Source organism: Bombus flavifrons, chromosome 7 (genome assembly GCF_040668555.2).
Source record: "Bombus flavifrons isolate JBK064 chromosome 7, iyBomFlav1_principal, whole genome shotgun sequence".
In the NCBI taxonomy this organism is placed as follows: Eukaryota; Metazoa; Arthropoda; class Insecta; order Hymenoptera; family Apidae; genus Bombus; species Bombus flavifrons.
Window position 1 is genome coordinate 10,526,277 of NC_138448.1, and position 27,975 is coordinate 10,554,251.

The 27,975-nt window shown below is 36.1% G+C and overlaps 1 protein-coding gene and 1 long non-coding RNA gene across 4 annotated transcripts; one reads left to right on the forward strand and one right to left on the reverse strand.

Annotated features, from left to right (window-relative positions):
• The first annotated feature begins 1,230 nt into the window (after positions 1 to 1,230).
• On the forward strand, positions 1,231 to 27,934 carry LOC138181628 (putative mediator of RNA polymerase II transcription subunit 12). 3 transcript variants are annotated; one of them, XR_011173550.1, is made up of 3 exons: positions 1,231 to 1,317; positions 22,421 to 26,042; positions 26,088 to 27,933. XR_011173550.1 is itself a non-coding variant. In XM_069116631.1 (3 exons), exons 1-3 carry the CDS (start codon positions 1,300 to 1,302, stop codon positions 24,104 to 24,106), a joined length of 1,620 nt encoding a protein of 539 aa, XP_068972732.1. In that variant the 5' UTR covers positions 1,231 to 1,299; the 3' UTR covers positions 24,107 to 27,934. The 3 variants fall into 3 exon arrangements, 2 of the variants coding, with proteins under 2 accessions (XP_068972732.1, XP_068972731.1); XM_069116631.1 differs by having other exon boundaries at positions 22,421 to 23,621; positions 23,706 to 27,934; XM_069116630.1 differs by having other exon boundaries at positions 22,421 to 27,933.
• LOC138182087 (uncharacterized) lies at positions 11,391 to 12,470 on the reverse strand. The gene is made up of 3 exons (XR_011173691.1): positions 12,343 to 12,470; positions 11,863 to 12,138; positions 11,391 to 11,811 (listed from the first exon to the last, which is right to left on the reverse strand). It is a non-coding gene; the product is annotated as an uncharacterized LOC138182087 (long non-coding RNA).
• Positions 27,935 to 27,975: the final 41 nt, after the last annotated feature.

Below are 27,975 nucleotides of genomic sequence, written 5' to 3' on the forward strand. Positions count from 1 at the left end.
AGGCGTTTTAGATTTTGCCAATGATCGTACCACGCGATAGATATTCCTCGGCGCTTTCTTCGGATAAATACACCATAGCTATTTATGCGAGGAGAGCATCCGTCGCGATTAAAATAAAATTAATTAACATTTGGAAGCCGTCGAACGCGCAACTTCCCTTTTTCTAACAAATATATGGTTAACAGTTTGCTATACTATCCGAAAATGATTTTATAATTGCACTGAGTATATATATAATTCGGTCAATTGCGTTAGGATGATAAATGCGTGTAGCATTTCAAGCGATTTGTGACAGAAGTTTCGTAATATGCCGGAATTTCTTAGAAATATATATATTATAAAATAAGAAATACGCATATTCTTTAATATTAAAATTATATTATCAATATTGATACATTCTGATTTTAGAGGTATAAGTACTATTATAAAACACGACATATTCTTAAAATATATGCAAAACAGAAATTTGCTCGAATTATGAGAAATATTATTAGAACACAATTTATTTCTTTTAATTAATCAGATACTATTACTCATGTTTCAATAATTTCTCATATAGTCGATAATTAACTTGTAACCAAAGTGTACATTTTAAAACTTGCTTGTTACATTTCTTATCAATCAGGACTTTTATTAATACTTTAATTGTGTGTAATACTTACGCAACGAGATATTTACTTAGATGCGCCTAATCATTAAAAACATGTAATTGCTAACACAGGATAAGCATATCATTTGCAAATAATATAAGCTTAACAAGATAACGTTACGCTATTAATCGTCTTGTCACCCAAGTGCTGTAGCTTTTACAAAAAATCACCGGCTTAGCTAGAACTGAAAAAGCGGCCTACATGAAAGCATATTTCCCGGCAAACACAGAAGATCATTATCGATTCGCGTTTATAAAACACTCTTCTCGATCGGCGCGACTTGCTCGCACGACCTATATTTTGCTGAGGCGGACGCGTTTCGCGCCCGCGCGTGTCCACGCACGTTCACATAATGCAACGTTACGTTCACGTACTCCCATACAATTTGGCAATGTCAGGCCCCGTGGCGCTGTGGTTTGGCAATGGCCATGCCATCGCCCGGCCTCTGGAGAATCTAATTTGCGGCTGTTTCACGCCGTTGTCCAAGAGGACGCGGTTACTAGCCGTGCAAGCCCCCACTATAAGCAAAACCGTTCGTATAGGTTATAAAGGACCGAGCTCCGTACTATACGACTGCACTCTCTCAGTGAAACTCTCGTAGGATCGTTCCTCGACTACTTGTACCCTCCTCGTTTGCGACGCGTGCACCATGAGGATTATATCTTTGGTATGTACATACAACGACTTACATAGTTTCTCTGCTATCTCTTCATCTCATACTACCGCGAGCTTTGACACGGGGTTGCCTCCGATGTACTGGCTCGATACGTGTCCCAGTGGTGTTTCATTGACAGTGTACATCGACTTGATCAACTGGGCGTGTGACACATTGCTGGTACATACCTTGCGCGTTGATCAAGGTAACTAGTTGGTCTTTTCTTACGGTGAAACAAACGTAGGATATGAATGAAATTGTTTGTATTTAACTTGCGTATGACTAAACTTCTTCCTGATGCGTCTTAAAATAATCTCATTTTCTTCTTTGACCTGAGATCTGCATTGAATGTGTTCATTGAAGCTTCGTATCGTTAGCTATTTCTCGATAAATGGCTACCAACCAACTCTAACGAATATTAGGTAGAGTGAACAGTGGTGTGAATGTTGCATAATATAATAAAATTAGCTACTTTCCAATCTATCATTTGAAAGGATGTGTATAGATGGGTTAAAAGGGATGTATTGCTATCCTGAAGAATGCGGTTAACATGATTTGTTCTGAAGATAATATTCAAGAGATACAATTTGTTTAGATGGAGTTTTCTTTCAATTTGAGTTTCACGTTACACCAACTTTTGAGTCATTACGAACGGTTTTGGTTTAATTGGCTTTTGTCAATTTGTTCTGTCAATTAGATTTTGCAAAAAAGGTCCTGTCTCTTTTAGATAGTTAATGATCGTTTCTATCTAGTCCATGTAGAGATCTAGAAGCTGATATCTTTTACATTCGTATAAAAGGTGTATAATCGTAATTTTTTAATTGTTTTGACCGTAGATAGATGATTTTGTTTACTTCAGAATCTGTTCATGTATTTGATTTTTAACAATTATAATCGTTTTGTGTAGTGTACAAATATAATGAATTTCCTCGTATGTTTGTATAATTTTTAACAATTTTTGTATTTGTGATTATCATAGTACAACTAACAGTGAAAAATTTCAAGGTCTCTAGAAATAGTAGAAGAAATCACAATCAAGTGTGTGCTACGTGTGTGTATATTGAAAAATAATTAGTTTAGTCACATTCTGACAACGTAACCTTTGATGCTGTTACGTTGGCCACTGATTTCAATGCCGTCGTCGAGTTTGCTCTAAATTTGTAGTGTTAGTTTCTGTCAAAAGTTACGCAACAGAATGTGCTTCGAATACTTTCGACAGACTTTCGCCCCCATGTAAGGAGTACCGTTGAGTGATCAATGCATTAGAGAACAAGTGATTGCGATATTACGATTACTCTTCTCAAAATTGGCGTGTACTGAAAGGAAGAAGACTAATTGCAATCTGATACGAAACTGATCATTGCCGATGAATATATTACCACGTGAACGTACGATTTTGTTGAGAAATTGCTATGTACTATTTGTAACATCGCTTTTAATTACTTTGTTTTAACCTTTTACTTTATTTTCTTTACATTCCGTTTTATTACATATCTTCTTTAATTTCACAAATTTTGGGAAAATTATTACTCAGTAATTCTGTTTCTTTAAATATAAATATAAACATGTTGACCAAAAGTGATTCGTTTGAATATCGTTAAATCGATTATTTGATATTCCTGAATTAGAAGTTTCGTATTGGGTTTTCTATCATTATCATATTATACTTTCTCGGTTCACAGAATAATTAAGATTCATAGAACTTTTATAGAATGAAAAATGCCTGAACTGTTCTCACAGTGGTTGCAGACAGTCATGTACCGGAGAATAATCTATGTTACAATATACTTTGGCGAAACAATAATAAATTAAAGCCCTCGTAGGAACAAGTACATGTTCCTCGTACTTATGTATTTACTCGTGATACATGCAGGTTTATTTTTTCTTCAAAGGAAACCTCGCTTTTCACACCTATTTCAATTTCACCTAGGTACTTCATGAAATTACCCTCATTATACCTGACTGTTTCTTACGTTATTATCACTCGTCATTTCACGTAATTATGAACTCAATTGGAAAGAATTCGCAACTCTAAATAGGTTGAAACATGCTATCCTTCGAAATCAAAAAACTTCATTAATATTTCTATGACGCGAAGGAAAGAAAAATGATGATTATATTCGCTTCACCTTTTACAGATGACTTTAATCATTCATTAGTCATTCTTTTTCTATCCAATATGACAGAACGTCGTGTACACAGAGCAAAGATAATGTTACAAGATTGTAAAGTTTCTTGCATTCGTGCGATACTATTCATAGAAAATTAATTGTAATTAAGGAAAGCGCTTTTCTTATATAGGAAGAGAAGAGTTCCTTCTTTCTTCGTTCCTGTGAGAACTTACATCGACTCTGGTTTCCAATCGCGAACCTCTTCCGTGCGATCGAACAATTAATTGTACGAAAAATCAGTGTAAAAACACTTTCCAATTTCACCTTCTTTTCTCCGTAACGTTTCTTCGAACGAGAAGAAATATTATTGCTTGAAATTCATTTTTGGTATTCGATCTTCATATACGATTACTTTTACGTTGGAAAAAATGTTACTATCGTATACTTATTTAAACACTTATAGATGTTCTTATTATGCGTAAACTGATTAATTATAGACAAATTTATTTATTGTTTACTGACTAAATTATATGTATTACAATCATAGGTTATTAGAAAATACTGTTGTATTCTAAATACTTAACATGTAACTTGAACTACTCCTACTAGAATTTCCAGATTTGTGATTAATTTGTTTACAAGATTATTTTATTACCAAAAACGGAACACTAATTTTTTCACGCACTTTCGACTTACGTGAAGTTGTTAGAAACAGTATTAAAGAAAACAAGAGACTAACTGATCCAAGATCAGCTGTCTGCCAGACTGCTGAGTTTTATTATAGCTACTTTCACCAATTTAGCGTCGAACCTGTCATTTTACAAATTTTTTCGTTACTGAACTACTATTTAATCTCTTTGTCGTGAATCTAATCAGTATCGTTAAGTACCACTTCACCAACAATAATACAAGCAAATGGAACAAAGCACACAGTTATGAACTAACAATTATTATAAAGTAAACCGTTGCGTACAAGCATCTCGGAGAATCTAAATAAGATTACTTTTTGTTTGTACGATTTACATATATCTTTGTCCAAAATTTCTTTGAATATCATTAGTTTTACGAACACCTAATTTTATAACATAATTTAGAACTAAGAAGTATATATTTTATGCGAATTCTACGAACAAAATATTCGTATTTATTTGCTTGCCAAATCTAATATTTTATGAGTGTCTGCTATATTTAATATACTCCCACTATGCTAATATTTTATGAGAATTCGATTCTTAATTGCAACTAAATAGTATATAGCATGGTACAGATTTCCGTGAAGCGATTTTTAAAATATAGGACGTCAAATCGTTTAAATGTCAGATTCACTTTAGATCACGATATACTATCCATGCTTTTTGTCTTCAATGTAGCTACAGTATCGCTATTGTTTAATAGATTGATTTCTACGGTGAAAACCTATCGATACGCTTTTCACTTTCGTTTTACTCAGTTTGGCCGATCATAAATAACAGTAGACGTGCGCGATCGAAATAAGCTGGCTGTTACAAGTTATAAATATTTCATGCACTCTTTTTACTCAGCTTCTGGGAAATTTAATTCTTTATCATCGTCAAATCGATAATACCATATATGTATACGTACAATATTATTATGGATCACGCGAAGGAACACATATATTCTAAACTTTTACTCATTTTGTGCTTTAATTCCTACTTTAAGGGATTATATAAACCTCGTTAAAACTTCAAAGATCGCTATCCCGTGTGAACTGATTTTCGAGATTAATCATCTATTGCATCTTTAGCGAACCGAACATATAATCATAACTATAAATCATGGAAGCATGTTACCATAAGAGTGAAACTTCTTGTTTTCTATTCCACGATTATAAAATACTACCAGTGACTTTCTACCAAATAATATAAGAATATGAACTTTCTGCATAATTTTCTTCAATTTCTTTTAAACACGTGTAAAATATTTAAGAAAGATTTTTTATGTAGATCAGTTCAGTAAGTAGGTGGGATAAAATTTTCACTCTAGCCACAACGAAATTCCTTAAATCGCTACCGTAATAATACGAAGTGTAATTCTATTATACATCATTAGCAAAACTGATAAATTTAGCGCCAGTTGAATAAGAATAATTACCGAAGCGTTCGAACCATGAAATTTCTAAAGATACATAAAATCCACGTGACAGAGAACATTTTTCACGCTTAAAACCTATGCGCCTCTGCAATTTTATAATTACCGCTTTACGAAAGCCACTCGCAACAGAAATTTACATTCTAGAACATTTTTTATGATACAGCTACACAGTTTTTCCTTGTGAAAGAGGAAGGTAATTAAAAACCACTGAAAAAGCTAGGCTCCCATTTTCAACAAAACGTCCAATTACATCGCACCGCAATATTCCCATAAATTTACACAACTTCACGGTAATTAATAATCGATCTCTACATTTTTTAACATACTTTATACACGCCCACCATCGAAAGCATTCTTATTATAGATTCTCATTAACATAAAAAGACATAACGAAACGAAAGTCAGCTCGAAGGACTCACGAACGAAACACCGCCCTGAGACTACATCATCGTTCGCGAAGGAAACGCGCGTGTCATAACAGGCATTCATCGATTTTGAGCCACTGTTGTCTCTCCCGTCACACCAAGACCTAGATTTGGTTCCGTAGAAACCGATGACGGAGAAACTGGCCATCGATAAATTGCGAAAGCGAGGCTAATACGTACAAATACAGGGGTAAATCTCGGTTGCTTTCCTCGGATATAAACAGTCATCAGCGTTGGCTGTTCGCTCTCTACGACTCACGACACGAATTCTTCCTTCGAACAACCGGCAAAAGCGTCGTCTTGTCCGCTGCAAATCGGTCGTTGTTAAAAGCCGGTTTACGATCGTTTTTCTCGTTGCACAACAGGAAAGAAAATAACCGTTGATCTAATGAAATTCTACAATTAGATTAGTAACATTTGTTACCTATGTTGTTGTCCCTAGTCAAATGTCCTATTTAGCATCTGTTCGTTTTTCAAGATCGTAGCTGATGACAGTACTCGAACATTTATCGGAAAAGAATTCTTATGAATATATTGCGTGTGTTATACGAAACTTTTTGAAATTGTATTGGAACTGAAACGTGACGTGTAGCAAACGATTGATCTCAAAACACCAAAAGCATGACGTTCATCAATTATCGTGGAACATTAAAATCTCGCATTCTACATTAATAAAATTTCAAACGAATCCAGAAATGTATGTAGCAGTTAAAAAATATTTATTGCTAGTATATAAATAATGTTAATTAAAAAGTCAGTATACAATACGAATAGTGGCTAACTACATATAACGAATAGTCGACCATTCAAATATGTTTAGTGATTTTTGCAAAGTATATGCTTGTGATAAATATCTTTAAATTGTACGAATATAATCATCATAGTCAGGTCTCAATATAATGCTAGAAAAATTTCAAAATGTATATCACACGTTCTACAAGTGTTGCCTTTCTTTTGAATAGCTGTATGTATAATAATTATATAAGCTGTTATGAAATAATGACTAAATATCTTAAATTGAACGAGGGAAGACAGAAATGGTAGAAAGAAAATAATAAAACTTTAGTTTTCTTCAGTTTCGAAATGGTCAAGTAAGGAGGACACTACGGTCAACTCTCGTAAACACGATTCAGGCTAATTCGTTGGTGTTTAATGAAATTGGGGAAGGACGTCGATGAATAACCTAAAAGTTCAACAAAATAGGACAAATAAATAATGTTGAAAGTTTGGTGGATGTCAGGAAGCTGTAAGACGATGGCAAGCGCCGGTGTATCGGTGTGACGCGAAACGGAGACGGTAACAGTTTCCAGTAAACGGTATTTTAGCACAGACTTTCCCGTTTTTGTACGCCTTCGCAGGAACAGGCTCATTAGACAGCCAGACCGAAGAAAAAGTGAGAGCGAAAATATTTCAGTGCAGGAAGAATCGGCTGTTCGAAAAGTATCACACCGAAGCTCGCAGGAACTTTGGATCATTATATATGGCACGATGTATTCATAAGAAACGTATGGCGATAACAAATTCCCTTAATTAACAGTCTAACCGTAAACTTTCTCAATCTTGCGTCTAGCCATCAAACTTCGACCAGACTCGTGGTTTAATTAGGCGTTAAATGAAGTACATCTAACTCCCCCGAAACTTTCACGAATTTGGCTGCAAAAATCGCTGAGGGTTATCAGAACGAAAATTATTAATTGTTAGAGGTGTTTTATTAGGCTATGAAATTATGAGTGATTCGAAAATAGTATTACGAAAGCGTGAAAGAGCGATAAATAGCGTTATTATCTTTTTGGATAAGAATTAAATTCGATTAAATTAAGAGAACGTAGTAGATAACGTGAGTGTTCTTAACAAGAACGAAATAATGAAAATGTGTGAAATAAAAGTTTATTTAACTTTATTAAGGGCTAACATCGCGTTAACGCAATATTTCATTTACGACATTTTTCCAATAATTTATATTATTGAATTCTATGTTTTAACGTTGTAATTATAAATCTCTTCTTGGAAATATGAAAAATTCGATCGTTTCATCTTTAACGATCTAATAATCACAACCTGATAAGTTACACTATTTACATTTTTTAAATAATCTTCTGTTTGTACAACTCTTCATTGCTTAATCCTTAATGGGCTGGATGTACGTTATATTCGTTATAATCTTTTACGATTTCCTGCGGTCTTGATAGGTTTTTAATTCCATCTTCGTAACACGATGTTCACAAATCATATGTTTTTAACAAACGCGTAAAAACGTGTCTGAACTCTGATATTTGCTACTATTTTCAATATCATGAATCGTAAAACTGATTAAGCTTACACCATTCTCCTTTCAAATCAGGATACAAGCTTTCCTTTGGCATCGAAACTTCTGTAAACTTTTTTACTGTCATAAAGATACGCATCGCCAGTTACCAGTGAATCGACGTCGAAGCCGGAGCACTGACTCACGAGAAATTTTTGACACGTCTTACCGGTGGTGAAATGTGAGAAACGAAATGCAAAATGAAGTGTGGGAAACTGTGAAAGAGTGAAATTGTATCCAAGGCAAGGGTTAAACGTAGTCATGCTTCGTTGATTCGTAACGCGCCTATACAAAGTGCCCGTGCAACGGGCGCTATCTAATTTTCCAGTGCTTCCTTAATCGATGCTAGATAGGAATTTTTCTCCAATTATAGCACATTTCTCCTCACATTCTTGTGTATCAACCGTGTGAAAAAATAACAAAACAGGCAACTCGTACAGCGTTTTACTCCATTTTCACATTTGTTTTATTTTTATCAACGTACGTTGCAATCTTACGTTTACTTTTCTTTCTGAGATCTCATGAGAAAGGAATTAACCTGTTCTTCGATCTCTCCCTTAATCCCAATTATACTTACATTTAGATACTTTATCTAACCTGAGCATATTTGAAATTACGTTAGGTATTTGAAATATTATTTCAAATGACATGTTATTTTCTTTCTCAAATTATCTCAAATTATCTCCAAGATAGAGTCTGGTTTTTGTTCCCGCCCTTCTCTTTGCAGTTCATACTATAGAGAGTATAGACTATTGCTTCTTTTTGTTGCATCAGTTTCACGATTATTTCTTTCGCCAAACTTGAAATAATTTAAAACATGCATTGAGATTGTTGATATTTTCAAACAACATTATCGAAAAGAATGATATGAGATGATTTTGAATTTCAAATAGAATTTGCCCAGGTCTGATTTCTAAGTGTACATATGTTATTCCACTATCTATCCAATAATTTATGACAAGTTTACGACGCTGTAGAAAATCCTAACATCTGCTCAACGAATCTCAATTCCTACAATATTCTTCTAATGAATCCTATGTAGTAAGTACACTGTAATATTCCTAATTTAACACACGTATCTCATGATTGTTCAATTTTAACCATTAAGCCTGCAATTAAATCAGAAATCGTACTTGGGAAACAAATCAAACGAGTAACACGTTCGTTAAAGCTTCCCTATTGTATAATATACATAGTATAACGGCGCCAGTGAAAGCTCCACAATACTAAAACAGCATAATGAGAACGACGATGATTAACAATAACTAATCAACGCGGCTTTTCAATACGCTATTCGCTTTCCAATGGTTAAACGAAGGAAAAAGCGAGTGGCAGAGTAATTCTGTGGACGACACAGTTCATAAGACAAGGGCATAGCAGTGTTGCATACCAATGGCTGCGTTCTCAACGCCCATACGAAACGAGTCACGTTCACTCTCACTGTTCCACTCGAGACCATATTTAGAGTCTAAACGTTTTTTCTCTGCGCATTTTACTTTGCCCTGCCTTCGTTCTCTGCCAGGGAACGTTCGCCTCTTTTGCACTTTCGAATATTCGCATCGACGCGAATAATTCGCCGTACGCAGCATTCGACTAACGTTCACGAAACCTTTCACATCTTCCTTATTTCCGGCGGATACGTTTTGCCGGGAAACAGGATGACTACGCGTGTCATCTTGCATCCTCTTTCGCGTCGAAGACAGCCGTACGAGAGTCGTCGGACGCACGGATCTTGAGAAATCTGCACGGCCTATTCACCTGTCGCTTCTTTCTTAACTTCTTTGGCAGCTGTTTGAATACGTCCGAACAACTCGTGTGTGACAACCACGAGTGTCATGCTAATTTTAACGATAACAAGAAGCGTATTTTGCTTGTTGTGATATCGGGTGAAACGACTCACATTTTTCTAATTTTGGTAGGGATTTTGGGATGTGAAAATGATAGATATGATGCGAAGGGAAAAGAGCGAGGAGAAATTTTAACAAGAGAAATGTAATGTTGCCTACTTTGCAGAATTGTTTCAGTAATACTAAATGTAGGAAACTATATTCTGAAGAGTCATTCGCATTAAATTGGTGAAGACTTGAAAGTTTTCATTCATTGATTTGAAACATTGAAACGTTTCTCAGTGTAGTGTTTCTCTCATCTCGAGAGAAATTAATGTTACACGGAAGTATAAATGTTATTCATGCCTCAGAACCAGAACGAAACCTTGAAGCATAGCCTTTGACTCATCTAAGCATCTAACACAGCATCATAGTCATCGCAGTTGCATCAGACCGTTATTCAATTATATCAGCGGGTTATTTATTCCTTTCATTATTAGATAGATTTAATCACTTCAAGTAGGCAACGCAGAAAGTAACACTGTAGTGAATTCCTTTTTAAAAACACTTTACGAGATTATTATTCGTTATTTTGCTTAATCGTCTGTTAGCGTACATAAACATAATGACTATTTAACAATGATTCAGTGCGTTCCAAGTACATGAGAAGAAACTGGATCAGCAAGGTCGAATTCTATGCTCATTCACGCATTAATTTTCCTTTGAGAGGTAAAAGGATATGGAAATCCTATTACCATTAATAAATATTCGTACACGGAAACGTGTATAAACGTTTAAAATAAAAATTGATTCAGGGCATAATCGTTAAACATTGTAATGCCGTGCATTTTCTTTACTGGATTATATGTTATTCATAAACGCAATTTCTAGAATTTATTTCGTTTTCTGCATATAACTATTTGCTAAAATAACTCTATACAAGAAACACTGAGTACTTCCTTTAGTAGATCAAATTAACGTGCAATAAAGTTATTATTTATATAGCAGTGAATTTTTTCAAATTTGACGATGTGTTCAAAAATTTTGGCAAATTCTAGCGAAATTCGACAAATTTTAGCGAATTCTAACAAACTTTAGCAAATTGCTGCAAATTGTGTGGAATTCTAAAGAATTTCAGTAAATCCCTGAGAATTCTGATAAAGTCTATTAAAGTTCGATGCATTTTAACAAATTTTGTAAATTCTAGAGGATTCTGTAAAATTCAACCAAATTCTAAAATCTTCGAATCTTTTAACGAAAAACGTTGAGACTCTGTCTCCTTCTCTAATTCCAACATTTCCCATATTTATTTATATTCACAAACGTTTTATTACCTTCATTGCCTTGTTATTACCTTATTAATAAACCTTATAATTTATCCACTTTCCTCGCTTCTATCATTCGTTACCAATTTCCATTGCGATTAACACGATTCTGACATAACCCAGCGACCATTCACCACATCAGTCGGCTAATTAGAACACGCCAGCAGGTAGTAGATTAATCTAAAAACGAATCATCGATCGTGTGCCCAGCTTCCGCTACGGAAATACGGGCGAAGAAAGTGTGCTCGAGACATTTTAACTACTTCCTCCTTAGAAATGCAATATAATCAAAAGCAAGGCTCCGCTGGCTGGATCCAGATCAGATACGCATTACGTATACTGTTAGTCACTGCATTGCATACTAGATATATTTAGAGACTCAGTATAACAAAGAATGCAATTCTGAAAATGTGACCGGTTAACAGATTTTTTTTTCTAAAAGCAACGGCTTACCTTCACCGTGAAAGCGACCATTCCTTGGTACCGCCGTCTACGTCATTGTCAACCTGTTGTTTCAGAATTGATGCCTAAGATTATCACGATACTATCGATCCAGGAAATGATAATCGCGAAGGTAACATCCTCCACAGATTACAATCACACAATAACGTTATGCCATATTCTACCGTTTCTGTTTGATGTACGATGGAACAATGTCTTTTTCTTTAATTAATTCGCTGAATATTCTTCGAAGATTTCCTTAGTTACGTTCATACTGTTTAGAAGATTCTAAAATTAATTAATTTTATCGAAGTCATATCATTTTCGATATTAATTAAAAATGATACTTTCTCTTTTCAAGACGAAAATGAAAGCGTACCATTTTTTAAAATACTAACAAGTAGTATTCTATACTAATGAATAGTGCTAATAAGGGAAAGTATCGTACAATTGTATAGAAACTTGCGAAGTGAAGTTGCAATCACTTCTTACTTTATTTATATCATTCTTCTCTTTATTAATTTCAATAAATTCATTATCCATATAATGAAACGCGAGAAACAATACACTACTGAGCATATTTTTATGAAGTAAAACATAGACCAATCGATGCTGCAGAGATAACTGCAAAAAAAACACAAGACCTATTATTTTCTATTTTGTAATTAATAAAATAATATCCTTTTTCTGTAATATATTTTTTATTTGTATAGAAATATTTATTTTTAAAAACTCTTCATGCCACTGTCGGAAATAGAATTAAGTTATACTTCAACCGAAGAGATTTGGCAGTTCATTTTACTCGTATCAGATTATCATCGTATTATCAGATTATGTGTCTCGATCTTAGTTCTTGAGTCTCCAAGAAAATATGGACATCTCTTGATTCCTAGGCGCGTACTTTAACAACAATGATACAAGAAGAAAGTATGTAATATTCCGAACAATATATCTTTCGTCTTATGCTGCAAAGCGGGTGGTACAAAAATAAATTGAAGCGATTGCAGTAAATAAGAACACCGCTTCCAGCTACTACCTTCCTCAAGGAACTAACTTTTACTTTCGAAAGAGTAGTTTAGAACCGATCGATCTAACCAATACCACATTCTTTCTCTTTCTGTACGTCCAGTGGTAGAAATCAAGACAACCCTAACTATACCAACACTTCTGACAGCAACATTAAACTTGGAATTTTCATGAAATTGTAAGATGGATTTCATAAAACGTGAAACACAAATTTATCTTCTCTTAAAACCAATAAACTTTTTCTCATTTTTTTCAAGAGAACAGTATTACGTTTCATTATTCGTTACTTCGAAGGAAAAGTGACGTACAAATTGAGATATAATCATTGAACACTTATAGATCGCTGGCTATGCAAATGTAAATACTTTTGAATCATTCAACGATTAGAAATCGGCCGACTTGAGACGACAGACTATGCACGTTGAGTGACGTTTTCTATTGCGAGTGGTAAACAACCGGCGAATACATTCTATCTAATGCCTTGTCGACTAATAGTGAATGAAATCATCATGCAACTAATTAAATAATTTGCATGATGACGTTAGATAATTCCTAGTAGCTGAGATATATGTAGTTCGACGACTGTCGTTCAACTATCGGAACACAATGTTTCCATGACTTTATCCTTGTCTGTTCAGACTACGATAGAACGAAATCGTAAACGCAGTCAGAAGTTTGAATTAATACTACAATAATTTCGGGTGTGATTACCAGCGAAATGACAGAAATATGAACAGAGACTTGAAACCTCAATCTATTGCGGTCCTGGCATATTTATGTTTACTCTTACTCTTTACTCTTATTTTATCAAACAACGTGTAATGTTTTAACAAGACTTGAATTTACCAGGATTATACGTCGTTTTATGTTTTATGTCTTCTCATGTTTTCTTATGCGACTTCATGTTTTCTTATGCGACTTCATGTTTTCTTATGTGACCTCATGTTTTCTTCTCTTTTCTCGTGTTTTCTCAATCCCTTTCCACTTTTTCGAATATGGTAACCTTGGCATTTCCTTCAAACTATTGCGAAACCCAAGAATTTCATTCTTCCAAGCGATCGCAACGATCTTTCCTTCTATTAACATCATTTTGTCTCATATCTTCATATCTTAAGAGACGACAGCTAACCGGCAAACTACAGATATCTACGTTGTAGCTTGTCTATAACGTCCGCTTTCGTAGGAGTATTTTAAAATAAGACAGGTTTACGCGAAGGTAATGCTGTTCTTCCTTTCTCTGGAAAGCCAGAGCTAGGGGGCTCAGACAAGGCGTGGTAGACCAGGACCAATTGCCTCCAACCAGACCGACCGAATGTGTTCGTACCTCTCACTGTATGTGACTGGCATGTTCTAGCGCTGATTATATAGAGGCCTGCCTCCGCGTCACGATTTTCCAGACCAGATACAGAGTCATTAGACTATACACTAGTGTTCACTAGCGTACACGCTGTCAGTGAGCGAGGCCACAAGATACAGCCAGCTTCAATCTTGATAATAACGATGACGTATCGAGCTCTCCTGATTTCGTGTGACTTTAATCAAGTCCTGACCGATGATTAACTCGATAATGAAAATGATCATGAAAAATTAGGTCACCCTTGGCTATTTAGCTTCATATTCCAACAGCCTTTCTCTCTAATTTTCTAGCTTTGATCGTTTCTGTTTCGATGTAAACGTTTCAATATGGAATTGCTTAGTTCCAGGGTATTGACATTTTTTTAAGTTTCTTGAACTTTTTGTGCGGGTAATATTTTATTTAGAGATTTGAAGAGAAATGAAAAAGAGAGATTAGAAACACATTAGAATAATTTTCTAATTATCGTACGTTATTTCAATAAATAATTGTAATTTTAATGGATAATTAATCTTGTCTGAATGATGTACTGACCATAAGTTTCTGAATACTTCAGTGAATTTATGATAATCGTACGTGAGTTTTATCAAAATGTAGAAAATTATAATTTTTTATAAAATTAGCAGATTATAAATTTGATTTATTACGAAGCATGGCTGTTACAATTAATATCTGCAGCATTCATTCCTAATTAGTGATACAATTAGCAGGCGATTCAATATACATAAATACGATTTGGTAAATGATTCCATACTTTCAGATTTCAGCTCCACATGTTTCTGTCTTTTCTTCAATTTGAGTGTTATATTCCGTAGAACTAGTATATTGCCATGTTTAACTAAAAAAGATTCACCTCAAAGAACTAAGTGGACTACTTATCAAGAACTTTAAGCTTTAGCTTCACGAGCTTTGCATGTATCATTTATTAGACCTGTATTAGACATATATGTCATATATAAGATTTTCTTTTAAAAAAGCGTTCTACATTTAGTGGAGCGAGAAATCTCAACAGTAAGTGTTTCCTAAGAGTAGGTAGTTCTAAATTGATTCTTGGAAAAGTATAGATCCTTTTACAATATAATCGCCGCCTTCCGACAAATCACAGCGAGAAAATTTAATTCGCGTTAGTCTATTTGTGATTTGTGAACTGTAATTAACTATCCTACAAGAGGAAAATGGTCGTGGGAAATTATAGTCTTTGACGAAGGAAAAGTGAAATGCATTGTATCAATTTTTAATAAAACTTGCTTATGTGTTTCATATATATTTGTTCAAAAATAGCACATAGGACGGAAATTTCAATCAAACCGTAGAAAGATAAGCACATAAATCTTTTCTTGTAGTAACATACACGTATATCATTGAATGTATTATTAAATTATTGAAAACTTGTAATAATAATTTAGATATTTTATTATAAATGAAATGGAATACGCTTGGTATCTTAATATAAATTAATACAAATTAATTCAAGAATAATTTTAAATTATTATTATCATTACTCTTGGATTTCAATAATTTGTAAAACATTTTTTTTTATATGGCTAGCTTGTTAAGAAACAGTCAGCTTAAAGCAGAATTTACTGTTGTAAGAGAAAGCATAGGTCTAAAAAAGATAACGAATAATTTTCTGTCATTTGAATAGAATCGAAACACCATTTATCACGTTAACGTACTATTTCATATCTTAATTTCACCTTAAATTGCTAAATTTATGTTTGTTTCAACATCGTTATTGAGAAATCTTAATTCACACATCACCATCGCTCTTCCAAGCTTATCTTTTGTATTCAACTTTTTCTCTCACACATGACCTTTCATACACGCGACACACACACACATTTACCCACGATATATGCACCGTCCAAATCAAAGTATTCTTAAATACCATTGCCACAAAATTATCGTGCAACCGCAAATTCTGCGTTACATAAAAGTCTCTTTGCTCCATAACCAGGTCCGTGACCAAGCAGAGCTTCATCAGATCAGTCGAAGGTAACCTTCGATTTTCTCCCTGACGCGATCTTGCGAAAGACACGATTTATCACACGTGTACATCGACTATGTGGATTTGGTTTGGTGGGGAGCACGTTCGCAGGGTTTATGAACGCAAGGAAAGAATAACCGCATTTTATCACGGGTCGACTGGAAATTAATCGGCGCACGCCCAAGAGAGCATGGTGCATACCGTATCGTTCGAAAGTCCCGTAACGACGTACCTCCCTGTCTCAAGGACGAGCTGTGTGCCAACTGCGTCTCGAATATTCCTTCGGTCGCTGGATCACCGCCGATCACCGAGTCATCGATACCGATGTTATCGTCGTTGTCGTTGTCGTTGTCGTTGTCGTCGTCGTTGTCGTTGTCGTTGTCGTTGTCGTCGTTGTTGTCGTTGTCGTCGTTGTTGTCGTTGTCGTCGTCGTTGTCGTTGTCGTTGTCGTCGTCGTTGTTGTTGTCGTTGTCGTCGTCGTCGTCGTCGTCGTTGTCGTTGTCGTTGTCGTTGTCGTTGTCGTTGTCGTCGTCGACATGCAATTCCATCCTATTCAAATGTTTCGAGAAATGTTCGATGTTTCACTGTCTCTATTCTTGTTAGTTTGTTTAAATCGCCGATATTCGATAGTAAAATTTTACTAGGTCACGTTCGAACGGACAAGGTTCCAGTAATTTCATGCTGCAATAATTTTGTGGTTGTGTGTTCTGAACCTTAACTGCAGGAAAGTGAAAATAGTACGATTTCGTTGATCCGAAGAAAGGATCTGTGTCGTTCGATTTGCTTGAACTTCACTCCGTTTTGTCCTCTATATTTTGTTTTGTGCGATGCTGGAGTTAAAAAAGGAAATGACGTGGACTCGTAGCTCGATGGAATTTGAAAGTTTGAGAGGAGAATGAGAACGAGATCACTTGAAAATTTTGTAGATAATGTGATACTAGAATATCAGATTATGATGAAGAATTGCTTTAAAAATGTTGAAGTATTAAAGATTACATGATGATATTATCTGATATTTGCTTGAAGAAAAAGATACTAACGAAGAAACGTAAAATGTTGAAATGGTGATAACGAAAAACAATGAAGTGTTTGATAAAACTATAATGATTTTACTACAAAATACTATTTGCAAACTTAATTTTATTTAAACTACAAAATTACTCAACGAAGTTACCTAATTCTGCATTAGAATGTACAACATGCGTAAGAGTAACTACAATACGGAATAGCGCAATAAATATCGCTAGATTGTTAAGCAAATTGCCTGGTTGCCTTCGTGCAAACGTAATTAATAACTTGTAGCGTCACGAAACAAGATGAAATAGCAAATGTTCAAGTTAACAAAGAAACAACTTTCTTTCGAGTGTGTTATCTGAAAAACGTAACCTTCCTGGTATGCATAAATATCAAAGGAGATAATTAAACCGGCATCACTTTCTATGAGCTCCACGAAGGCGTGTAACGCGTTTTTATGCAAGAATTTTCTCTTATGTCGGTTCTACACCGGTTCTACATACCGCAACATGCCAAAACAAGGCATCGCGTAATTTTATACGCTGATACGTTTCTACGTAATGGAAACTTGATACGTAGAACACGTACATATTAGAAATCCGTGCTCTATGTTCAATAAAACATAATCATACATAAAATATACACATCAATAGTTAATGTTGGTTTCTTAATTTAATATGTCGTTCCGATTATGATCGTTCGAAATTTAGCTACATTGTATATAGATGCTTGTTGTATGATTAACGTTCGTAGAAAATAATAAATAGCAATAAAAATGCATTCTAGTGAGAAATTACTTTTAAAGAGAAAATTATATACCGCTGTGACAGAAAGGATAAAACAAGAAGAGAGAAAAGACGTTGGATTTGATACGATAATTAAAAACGATAGAAATTCTAGTTACTGGCGTTGTGAAGTCTATATAACCATTGAAAGTGATAGTTGAAACGACAACACTTCCTGTAGATGATCGTGCAGCAGTTTCAACGTAGAAATTGAGTTCAAGCAAACAGAGTGTAATTATCATAACAAGGAGAGACATGGTGGTAATGTAAACAAGCATAGCGTTTACAAAATGCCGCGTGTAAAAAGTTCGTAGTTTCCTGTCGAAATGATGGTTAGTCAGTTTTTCTACTAATATTATTCAATCGATGCTTAGTTTGAAAAGCTATGAAAAAGGGGATATTACAGACACTTGAATGTTATCTTTCGTAATTTTCTGAAGAAAAGGAAAAATTCAAAAAGAAATCAATGTATTTTATATCTAATCGTATTCCAAGATCAAAGCACTAATTTTTATAACTCTTCCACTTGAAGCTTATTCATTAATCAACAGTTGAGATGAAATTCCTTTTCACAAATCATCATTGAAAAATGCATATTAAGGAGGCACCTTCATTTCACGTATTTAAAAAAAAATACGATTTTAGAAATACACCTGCGAAACCCTATACCTAAACTTAAAAAATTGTTTGTATTGATGTTATGTCTGTTTGAAAGAGAGAAGATTGTTTAAACGATTTTCTCAAAACCATGCTTTTTGACATGACTTCTACGATATCTTAAGATCTACTTGATCCATTAACTGCTTTATGTGCATTTTTAGTATATATATCATACTAAGAATTAATTCAATTATTAGAATTAATTCAAATGTGTAACTTTAGACTGACGCTACCTTATCGATCATTATTTTTTTTTCATTCATTCTATTACTGGCTATTGCCAAATTCGCTGATAAGAAATCTTTTTTTTTATTTCTCTTATTTCGGATCAGCAGAATAACTGGTACCATGATACCCATGACAGTTAATCGATGTGGAATGAAATATATCTGACAAACTGATAACCTTCTTTGGCGGATACAATTTAATTAATGTACCACCCGTAGAGAGGCGAAGCCCGCTGCTATAGCATATAAAAGAGAATGTCGCGAAAATCGCCGTAGGTTAGGCGCATTTCGTGTACAAGCGAACGAACGTTTAAAAGTGACAGTGGTGTATCGAGCGTTTCCTGTGGGTCGTCGCGAGGCGTGGTGCGGCTGTTTTGTGCGAGCATTTGCTCTCGGTTCGGTTCAAGGAGATCCAGAAGCGATGGTGTAGCGAAACAGAGGCGAGTTACGACGCTCTGAATCTGAATCTCTCACGGTAACCACGCTGCGCTGCTATAATCCTGCCTCGCCCCGTATTCGGGTCAACCGAGTAGTAAAAATTACGTAACACGTATGAGCTGGGGCGGTTCCCACCGAGTGGTTCTACCGGAAGTCGGGACTACGTCTTGTCGTAAGGACGTACGGTCAGCTCAACGCGCATGGGAAATCCTCCTCATAATAGGAAAATTCTCTCGATGATGAATCAGTTACGGGTGAAAAGTATTACAAGGAAACCGAACCACGTATCGGTAGACGACATGGAAATGAGAATGCAGAAACGTGACGGGAAGAGAATCGAGATTATTATTAGTTTCCCTCGAGGGGATTAGCAATTTATCCTGGTCGTTTTGTGTTTCGTCAGCGTTCCAAATTCTTTCAAACAAGTATTTTGTGTCGTAGAAATCGTTTGACGGAACGTTTCAAGGCTTTCTTATTTTATTAGTTCTTTAGCATCGCAATGACGCGATTGCAGAGTTTTTATTGTTTGAAATATGTTTCTCGTTCTGGTATTTTAATTGCAATATTACGAATGTCTATGGGAAAATGTTAAACGCGTATTTTAAAGACTTGTAAAGTAATACGATCACTTTGCTCCAAACCTTTCCTGTTTTTATTCAAGAAAACTAGTTGTTGATTTAGGTATTCATAATCGCCCAGTTACCACACACCTGTTACAGAAATGTCTGAAATTATTAATACCAATATACTGGTCATTGCTTTTAAAAACCATTCATCCGATACAAATTTTAAGTGTTTCAAAATACCTTGTGGTAAAATAAATATGAATACGTGTACCTTTCTCTGGATAGTCGCATTAATTTTAATTTTATTCATGCTTTTACTGCACTGTGCCCACAGAATGCGCGGTTATTCGCTTATATTTTTAAAGCTATTGTCTTTGTGGATATCTTTGCCCACGTTTCCATCTTTCAATCCGCCTCCGACAACGTGTTTTACGAACCGCTATCTGCTTTCTTGAATTACTGTATCGCGAATGCAAGACAACGTTATGTAATAAATAAAAGCTTTCCATACTTTACAAGAACGTGATTTCTCACGAGCAGAAACGCCTGAAATTCTGTCGAATCTGTTTCCTACCGGTCGCGTCGACCCAAATCTACTATCGCTGTTTCTATATCATTATGAATACGATGTTTCCGCACAATTGAGTATGTCAAAGAAATTGACCTTAATGTACACACATAATAGGCTTTTACAGAAGATATAAAGAAATGCATTACATGTCACACGTACGTTCATCGTATAAAAGTTACGCAAAAGGTATTACACCTAATTTGGCTATTAGTGAACTATCTTCTAGTGATTTATAATCTTCAAACTGTCTTTACTGCATGTAATAAGATTCTTTGATAGTATAATATAATGACGAAGAATTCAGAATCAACCATTTCGAAAATTATTACCACTATATCATCATGATTTTTCGCATTTCTGCTATGAAATAAGAAAAAGGTACATATTTTCAACTTCTTACAAGAAACAAACATCATTAACTCTGTTATATATGATGAAATTTAAAATATAAAATTTATAGTACCAGATATATTAGATAGCTTGTTCGAGTCTCTTTCGAGCTACGCTATGATAAAGTTAAAAATCTGTTGAACAACAAATTAGAAACGTTTTCTGAATTTTTGAGAGTCTACAATATTAAACAAAATTAAGATGAACAAAATGGAATTTTAAGAATACTACGAAGGCTTAAATATCAACGTTGACAACTTATAATAAAATACAGGCAAAGAATCAGTAAAAATAGACATCCGTGAAACAACATTTCCATTTTAAACCGTCCAGCAATGAAGGAAACTAAACGGGAGTAAAGAGAATTTTCTGGTGACAACGATCAGCATATGAAATTCCAACATCCACGAACGATTCCACTACTTTCCATAATAAAGCAACGTTTCTGTATATTCTACCTCATAATACGGCAAATCGCGTGGACGAATGGTAATTCCATATACCATAACATTGTATGGAGCTCGCTATAGTACTTTTCTTCCTGGGCTGCTCGGCACATGGCAAATGGTTCGGTAACGTCGGGCTGGTTCGAGCGAGCGATAAGGAATTTTGCTGCACATACCATTCGCGCGTACTCGAGTTCACCGATCCGCGAAACTCACTCTCTCTTCGCCATCTTCTGCTTCCTATTGACTATAAACCGTACCCCGATGCAGATCCGGTTTCATGCTTGGAAACTAGAATAACAGCCTGGTCTGCAGACATTCTAATCCAACAATTTTGATTACGACTCGCGTGACGTGATAAAAGTTTTCCTCCTCTACCGCGATCAAATCCTGCATTTGCTTCTAGCGGCCTGTCTGCCGTATAACGTCCCTTTCTACTTGTCGTCTTATACTACTTAGAAACGTCTTTTCGTAACGCGTATCTATTAGAGTAATTGCCGACTGGAACAGAGACGATTATATTAATAGACTGATAGCGTGTTGCTTATAACGAATGAGTATGATATTACGTGCGCTGTTTTAATGGTAATTAGAAAAATTATGATCAAGCGAAGATTTGTATGCGTTCGTAAAATGAAAATACCTAAGTGAGATTCGTGGCAGAAAGAGGTTTGATTTATAAGTGGTTTGCAAACATTTCTGATAAAAAGAGATATTAATGATATCTAAGACTGTTATAATAATATCAAATTATAACATATGACATACCTGTTTGAATATCTCAGTTTCTTTACCAAAATTGTGTTAAGAAGATTAAAAGAAATTTAAAATCATGTTTGCCTGTAGTATAGTTTGCATAATAACTGAACGTCGATCTATGCCTTTTTGCTTCGTGCATTTTTTGGGATTTGAAATAGTGTTGAAAATTCTTCAAAACTTTCTTTGCGACGTTACGCAAGGAATTCGATTCGTCAATATCTTTTGCACATTAAAAGAATTTCATATACCTCATAGTTATTGTAGTTCAGTTATTATTACTTTATAGTTATTATAAATGAGACAGTATACATAACGATTACACTAACTAATATAATTTGGATTTCCAGGTAATCCCATTATGCCTTCTGCTGCTAATAGAAGCAAAGCGAGTGGAGATCCGGCCTCGTATTGCAGAACCGCAAGTTTATTACGAAGAAGACGACAGTCAGGCGGCTGAAGACGATTATAACCCAGCAGTCTATCAACCACGTACTCGTGCCCTTCCTTCGCCACGTTCGAAGGACGCTCTGCACTCATCCAAGCCACCACCAGTCCAGACCATTCGCAATTACAACAAGGTCAACGACGACGGATCTTTCACTTTCGGCTACGAGGCAGCCGATGGTTCGTTCAAGGAGGAAACTCGTGGAACCGATTGCGTAGTGCGCGGTAAATACGGTTACATCGATCCTGATGGTAATAAAAGAGAGTTCACCTACGTATCCGGCAATCCTTGCGATCCAAATGCACCAAAGGATGACGAAGACGATCTTGCCGACAAGCAAGAAGAAGACGATATCTCTGGACCAGCTAACTATCCATCCGTGAGGCCAATACCAAGACCAGTATCATCGAGGCCAGCATATCAACAACCTACCACGCGAGCACCCACGACGATCTTTCAAACGCAATATCAATTAGACGACGATGCTAGTCAAGAGTTGGGCGATGAAGACCTCGTTAAGCCATCGCAGTTAAGACCAAATGCTTACAGAACGGCTCAACAGCCGACCTACGTTCAAGTCACACCGTCGACAGCTCTTTACGAGCCATCGCCCACGGCCAGTCCTGCTCTCTACAGATTAGCTTCCTCGACGACCCAATATCAGAGCACAGCATCGCCCATTCTCCGTGCCCAGCCTACAGTATCATCGACAGCGTATCAAACCCTCGAAACGACGACTCGCCGCCCAGTCGCCCGTCACCCAAAGCCGCAATCGGTCGCAATCACTCCCCGACCCCACGTTGCACAAGTTGCTGCCCAATATGTGTCCCCTAGTAGCACCGAGCGTCCAGCATTAGCGTACACCCGTCCCTCGGCCGTTACTGTATCGCCTAATCTGCGCAGCACGACCGCATCTAGCACATCTCACCTTGACTTTGCCGCCGAGCTCGAGCGTTACGTGAACACCGTCGGCGTAGCCAGCCCTAAGCCCGTTCAACCGTCGTCCCAACCATCGAAAGTAAAATTAGCCGGTCAATCGCCGATCACCGCCTCCGCCGCCGACCCCATCTACCAGTCGGAGCTCGTTTACGATCCCGCTACCGGTCAGTACAATACCCAACTTTATCAAACGCTACCCCAAACCGTGGGTGACTTCACCCTAAGTCACAAACTCCAACCGTTCGTAGCCCAGCCCCAGTCCTACCTTGGACTCCAGCAGCTGCAGCAGCTTCAGCCCCAGCAGCCCCAGCGTCAGTCCCCGCTTTATAAGCAACCGGCAACCCAGTCAGCTCAATCCGCCCCCGCAGCAGCTATCAGCCAACCCCAGGAAGTGCTGTACAGGAAGCAGCAAGCCCAACTGCTGCAACAATCACAGCAGCTCTACGCTCAACAACAAAGACGTCAGCAACAGCAGCAACAACAGCAGCAACAGCAACAATCCGCTCAGTCGCATAGGCTTCAGCTGCTCGAGTCTCAGACGCAACCCCAGTCGTTCTACTACGTCGCCCCTGCGAGGTCCTCCAGCGCTGCCAGTGCACCTCTCTCCGTAGGTCAGATCGATCACTATCTTCGGGCCTCTCGTTACTGATTCCATCTAGCCTGCGAGTCTTTTTTTTAAATTCTTTATAGGGTACCCATTCTCAACTTTTTATACTATCCGATTACGTGTTCGGACCACCCGCGGCACTTTAATAACGAGATGGTGCTGTCAGTGGGCCTGGCGCGTGCGTATCCGGGATTTAATCGACCGTGCGCGATACCCAATGTTTCGTTCAAGGTTATCGAGGGGCAATCACGACTTTTTTTACGACATAGCAATTAGTCGAATAATCTGGTTTGTTTTTATGCGTAGGATATTGTAGGTTGTGTGTAGAAATTATTACTTGCGTCGTGTTTTACTTTTTATTACTAGTTGAGTTGTGGCAATTTCTTTTCTTATTACGACCTTGATGGTTTATTAACTTTCACTGAAATCTTTTGCTATAATATTTGGTGCATACATTGTATAATTCTAGAATTTCTTAATGTATAGGAATGATTGAGTATATTGAATATTTATTAATATTCATAACTAACAAGAGAATTTATCGTCCTTTTAAATAATTTATATTAATGTTTTGTGGCGTTCAAAAAGTAACGAAATTTGAAAACATTATTTATTTATTTCTAACACAGCAATTGCAATTATACAATGTATGTATACTAAATTTTGCTAAATTGACTATGCTTCTGAAATGAAAGAATTCTGTACAAAAAGTAGCACGTGCATAAAACACGAGTGTCAAAGCTCTTCTCGCGCTAGACGTTAACGGCGAAATAACAGAATTTTTACATAAACGCACAACATTGACGATATCAACCAAGGTACTTCACTGAACATCGACATTACTCTGAGACTCAATCTGTGATAGAACTAGTATTCAAAATTAACATGTAACTTTCTAACATTCCGTAGACGGAGACCTTACAATTTTACTCTCGTTCTAACTTGCACAAAACTTCACTTTCGTTAAAATACGAATTTTCCAATTCTGGTCACTCAAACTTTGTTTATTTCATAACGATGCAAATTCTAACAACCCAAGCAGATAATGACTAACATTACATATAACGTCGATAGTAAATATCAATTTAACGATAATTTGTTATTCTAATAACAAAATTTCTGCAAAGACATCAAACCAATTTCGAGATCAGCATCGGAAGCACTTTTTCGTAGTCTAGAACGACTATCTTTAGAGAGTGAAAGTCAATGACCTGACGCAATACTCACGCACACTAAACACATTACCATAGTAATTTCTCGCCGCCGCGCCGTGCCGCGTCAATTCGTACGGTAACATGCTACACCGCACAGATTCCAGACGTCGTGACCAGAATTATTCATTGTGTGCACACGATCATTTTGAATAGAATTCCGACCTACGTACTCGCTGATTTCATTACAGAACACCGATCCGTATGATCGAACCGGATAAACATTTGCTGTCGTAATAACGGCGCTAAGTTTAATCACTTAGAGACAGCGTTTCCCAGGGAAATGACTCATAGGAAATACGTAAAAAATCGACGATGAATTAATTACAAAATCAAACCAAATCGCGATTTATTGATCACGTGTCATTATTTATACTAGAGGAAAAAATTGTTTTTTTTTTCTTTTTATATTTTCGATATCAATCGAATTGGCATTTGATGCATGTACCTGAGATATTAATTTATGAAAAGTATTACTTGAACTGAAATTCTCTGATATAGTACGAACTTGTCAAAATATGGGTAGTTTATTTATACGACGACAAAAATTTGGAATCACTAGGTGTCACGTAGAATTTGAGAATTTAAAACAAACCTAAAATTTTAGTACTTTGAAAATGTTTTCAGTTAAGGATTGATCAAAGTAGAGAGGGAATATTTATCGATATGTGTGATACTAATTTCAAATGCATATCAGAATTACAACTGGGAAAGTAACTCCAAGCTTTCGATCGTATGTAAATGGAATTCGTATAATAAGAGTTCGTGTTGAAATAAGTATTTTCAGTCAAGCGTTCGGTCCATTAAATAAGTGAAGTTCTATTGTAGTACAAATTAATTTGACTAAAATTGACTACGTTTAAAAAACCAGTGTTAACTTAATACTCTCAATTAAGCTACGGATATTTATGCATTTACGGAAGATTTTAGTATGCAAAACTATACAGAATGTATATAATATACCAAATTATACAAAATATATAAAAGTATAATATTTAAAATACAAGACAAATCTTTCTGTACCTACATTTACGTTCTATTCATAAAGATACGAATTTGCATAAACATCCGCAGGCCTATTCGAAGATTACGTATAACGTCAGTATTCTATCCGCGTTTCTATAAAATTCCAAATTCTCGTCCGACTTTCACCCTGTTCATCATACTATTTCCGTCAGCACCTGCAGTTAGCGACATTCAATTCTTAAAATATCGGAATTCAAATTGATTACGAACGAGATCGGCTACATATCAGGAACAAAATCATCGTTTTGCAATGGTTATGGCAAATTTTGCAAGCGTGCCCGGACTGAGAGATTAATCCGGTGCCTTCTATGGAGAACTGTAGCATACTTTCATTGGCGTGGCTCGCCGCACAGAGACATTCTACTCGGACTGAACGAACTTTCTATTTGCATTCCCTGTCGTAAGTGTGAGAATCGATTCAAATCTAACGCGTCCTACGACTTGATTCCGTGGAAAGCTATGCGCACGTATGCCCGTGGAAACACGTGGTGCGATCGTAGATCGAGAGGCGTGGATCACGTGAAAACGTTTCACACGCATCGAAAGGTTCAACTCGATGCATATATTGGTAACACTTGGCACTTTTACGAATTACTTTCTCCGGTACGCGACGCCAGGTCGACGATTGTCAAGTTCGTTATATTTATCGTATCTATTTATTAGCGGTAAGCTTGAACAAAGAGTAAGTAAAAACGGAGGAAGCGGATTTTATAGTTGGGTACTCGAGCAGGAAATAGCGGTGTGCGTTACAAAAGAATAGCATATTTCACTTGTCTTACTAAAAGTAACATAGCATCCAAGAAAAATAGCACATTTCATCTTTTGTTACAAATAGTAGGTAAATTCTGATTTTCCCAAGAGAAACTAATACATTGTATTGTTAACTAAATGTGTTGGTTTTTGTGGCAAATAACTTGTTATCGCTACAAGGAAAATATGCTATCTTTTTCTTTTTTTTTTTTTTTTTAATCGCACTAGTTTTCCTAGTGGATGATACAATACGATTCCTTCTTTTTTGCAGCAAAATGTAGAAATGTGCTCCTCTTGCCGAAAAAAATATGATGCTTTGAGTCACATTAATATCGAACGTATTCTTTTTCACAAGACAAATGAAATGTGTTAAGTCTTCGTAACGTACATCGATAGGCTGTAAGGGTAGGGCGTTTCAGGAAAATGAACACAGATCTAGCATAATTACGTAACATAACGGTGTACTTCTAGCTTTTTCTTGTTGGTGGTACCGTGCAGAAGTGTCAATATGCACTTCCTTACTCACATTGTAAATACTTTTTCTCGTTAGCATTAATATAACTAGCGGCTACTTAGTGATTTATCCGATTCAGTACTACTAGGTCGGTAGGGAACACGCCCCACGTACGTTTATAGTTGTTTTTATATTTGTAAACGTGATCGAAAGAAAAATGTATCGTAACAAAAAAATTATTGTGCCTTTTCATTTCTTTTTTCTTTGAATACCTGTGTAGCGATTAACAGTTAAGTTTCACGTACTAAACAGACATAGGAACGAAAGTAAAAGTACTACAAGAAATCGTAAGTATGATAAACGTTCGATACACGACATCTTCCGCGATTTTTTGCGCCTGTGCATACGATTGCACAATTTTTGATACGCTCTGTAACTTCCATGTAAATCAGTTGGCAGTCGAGATTTTA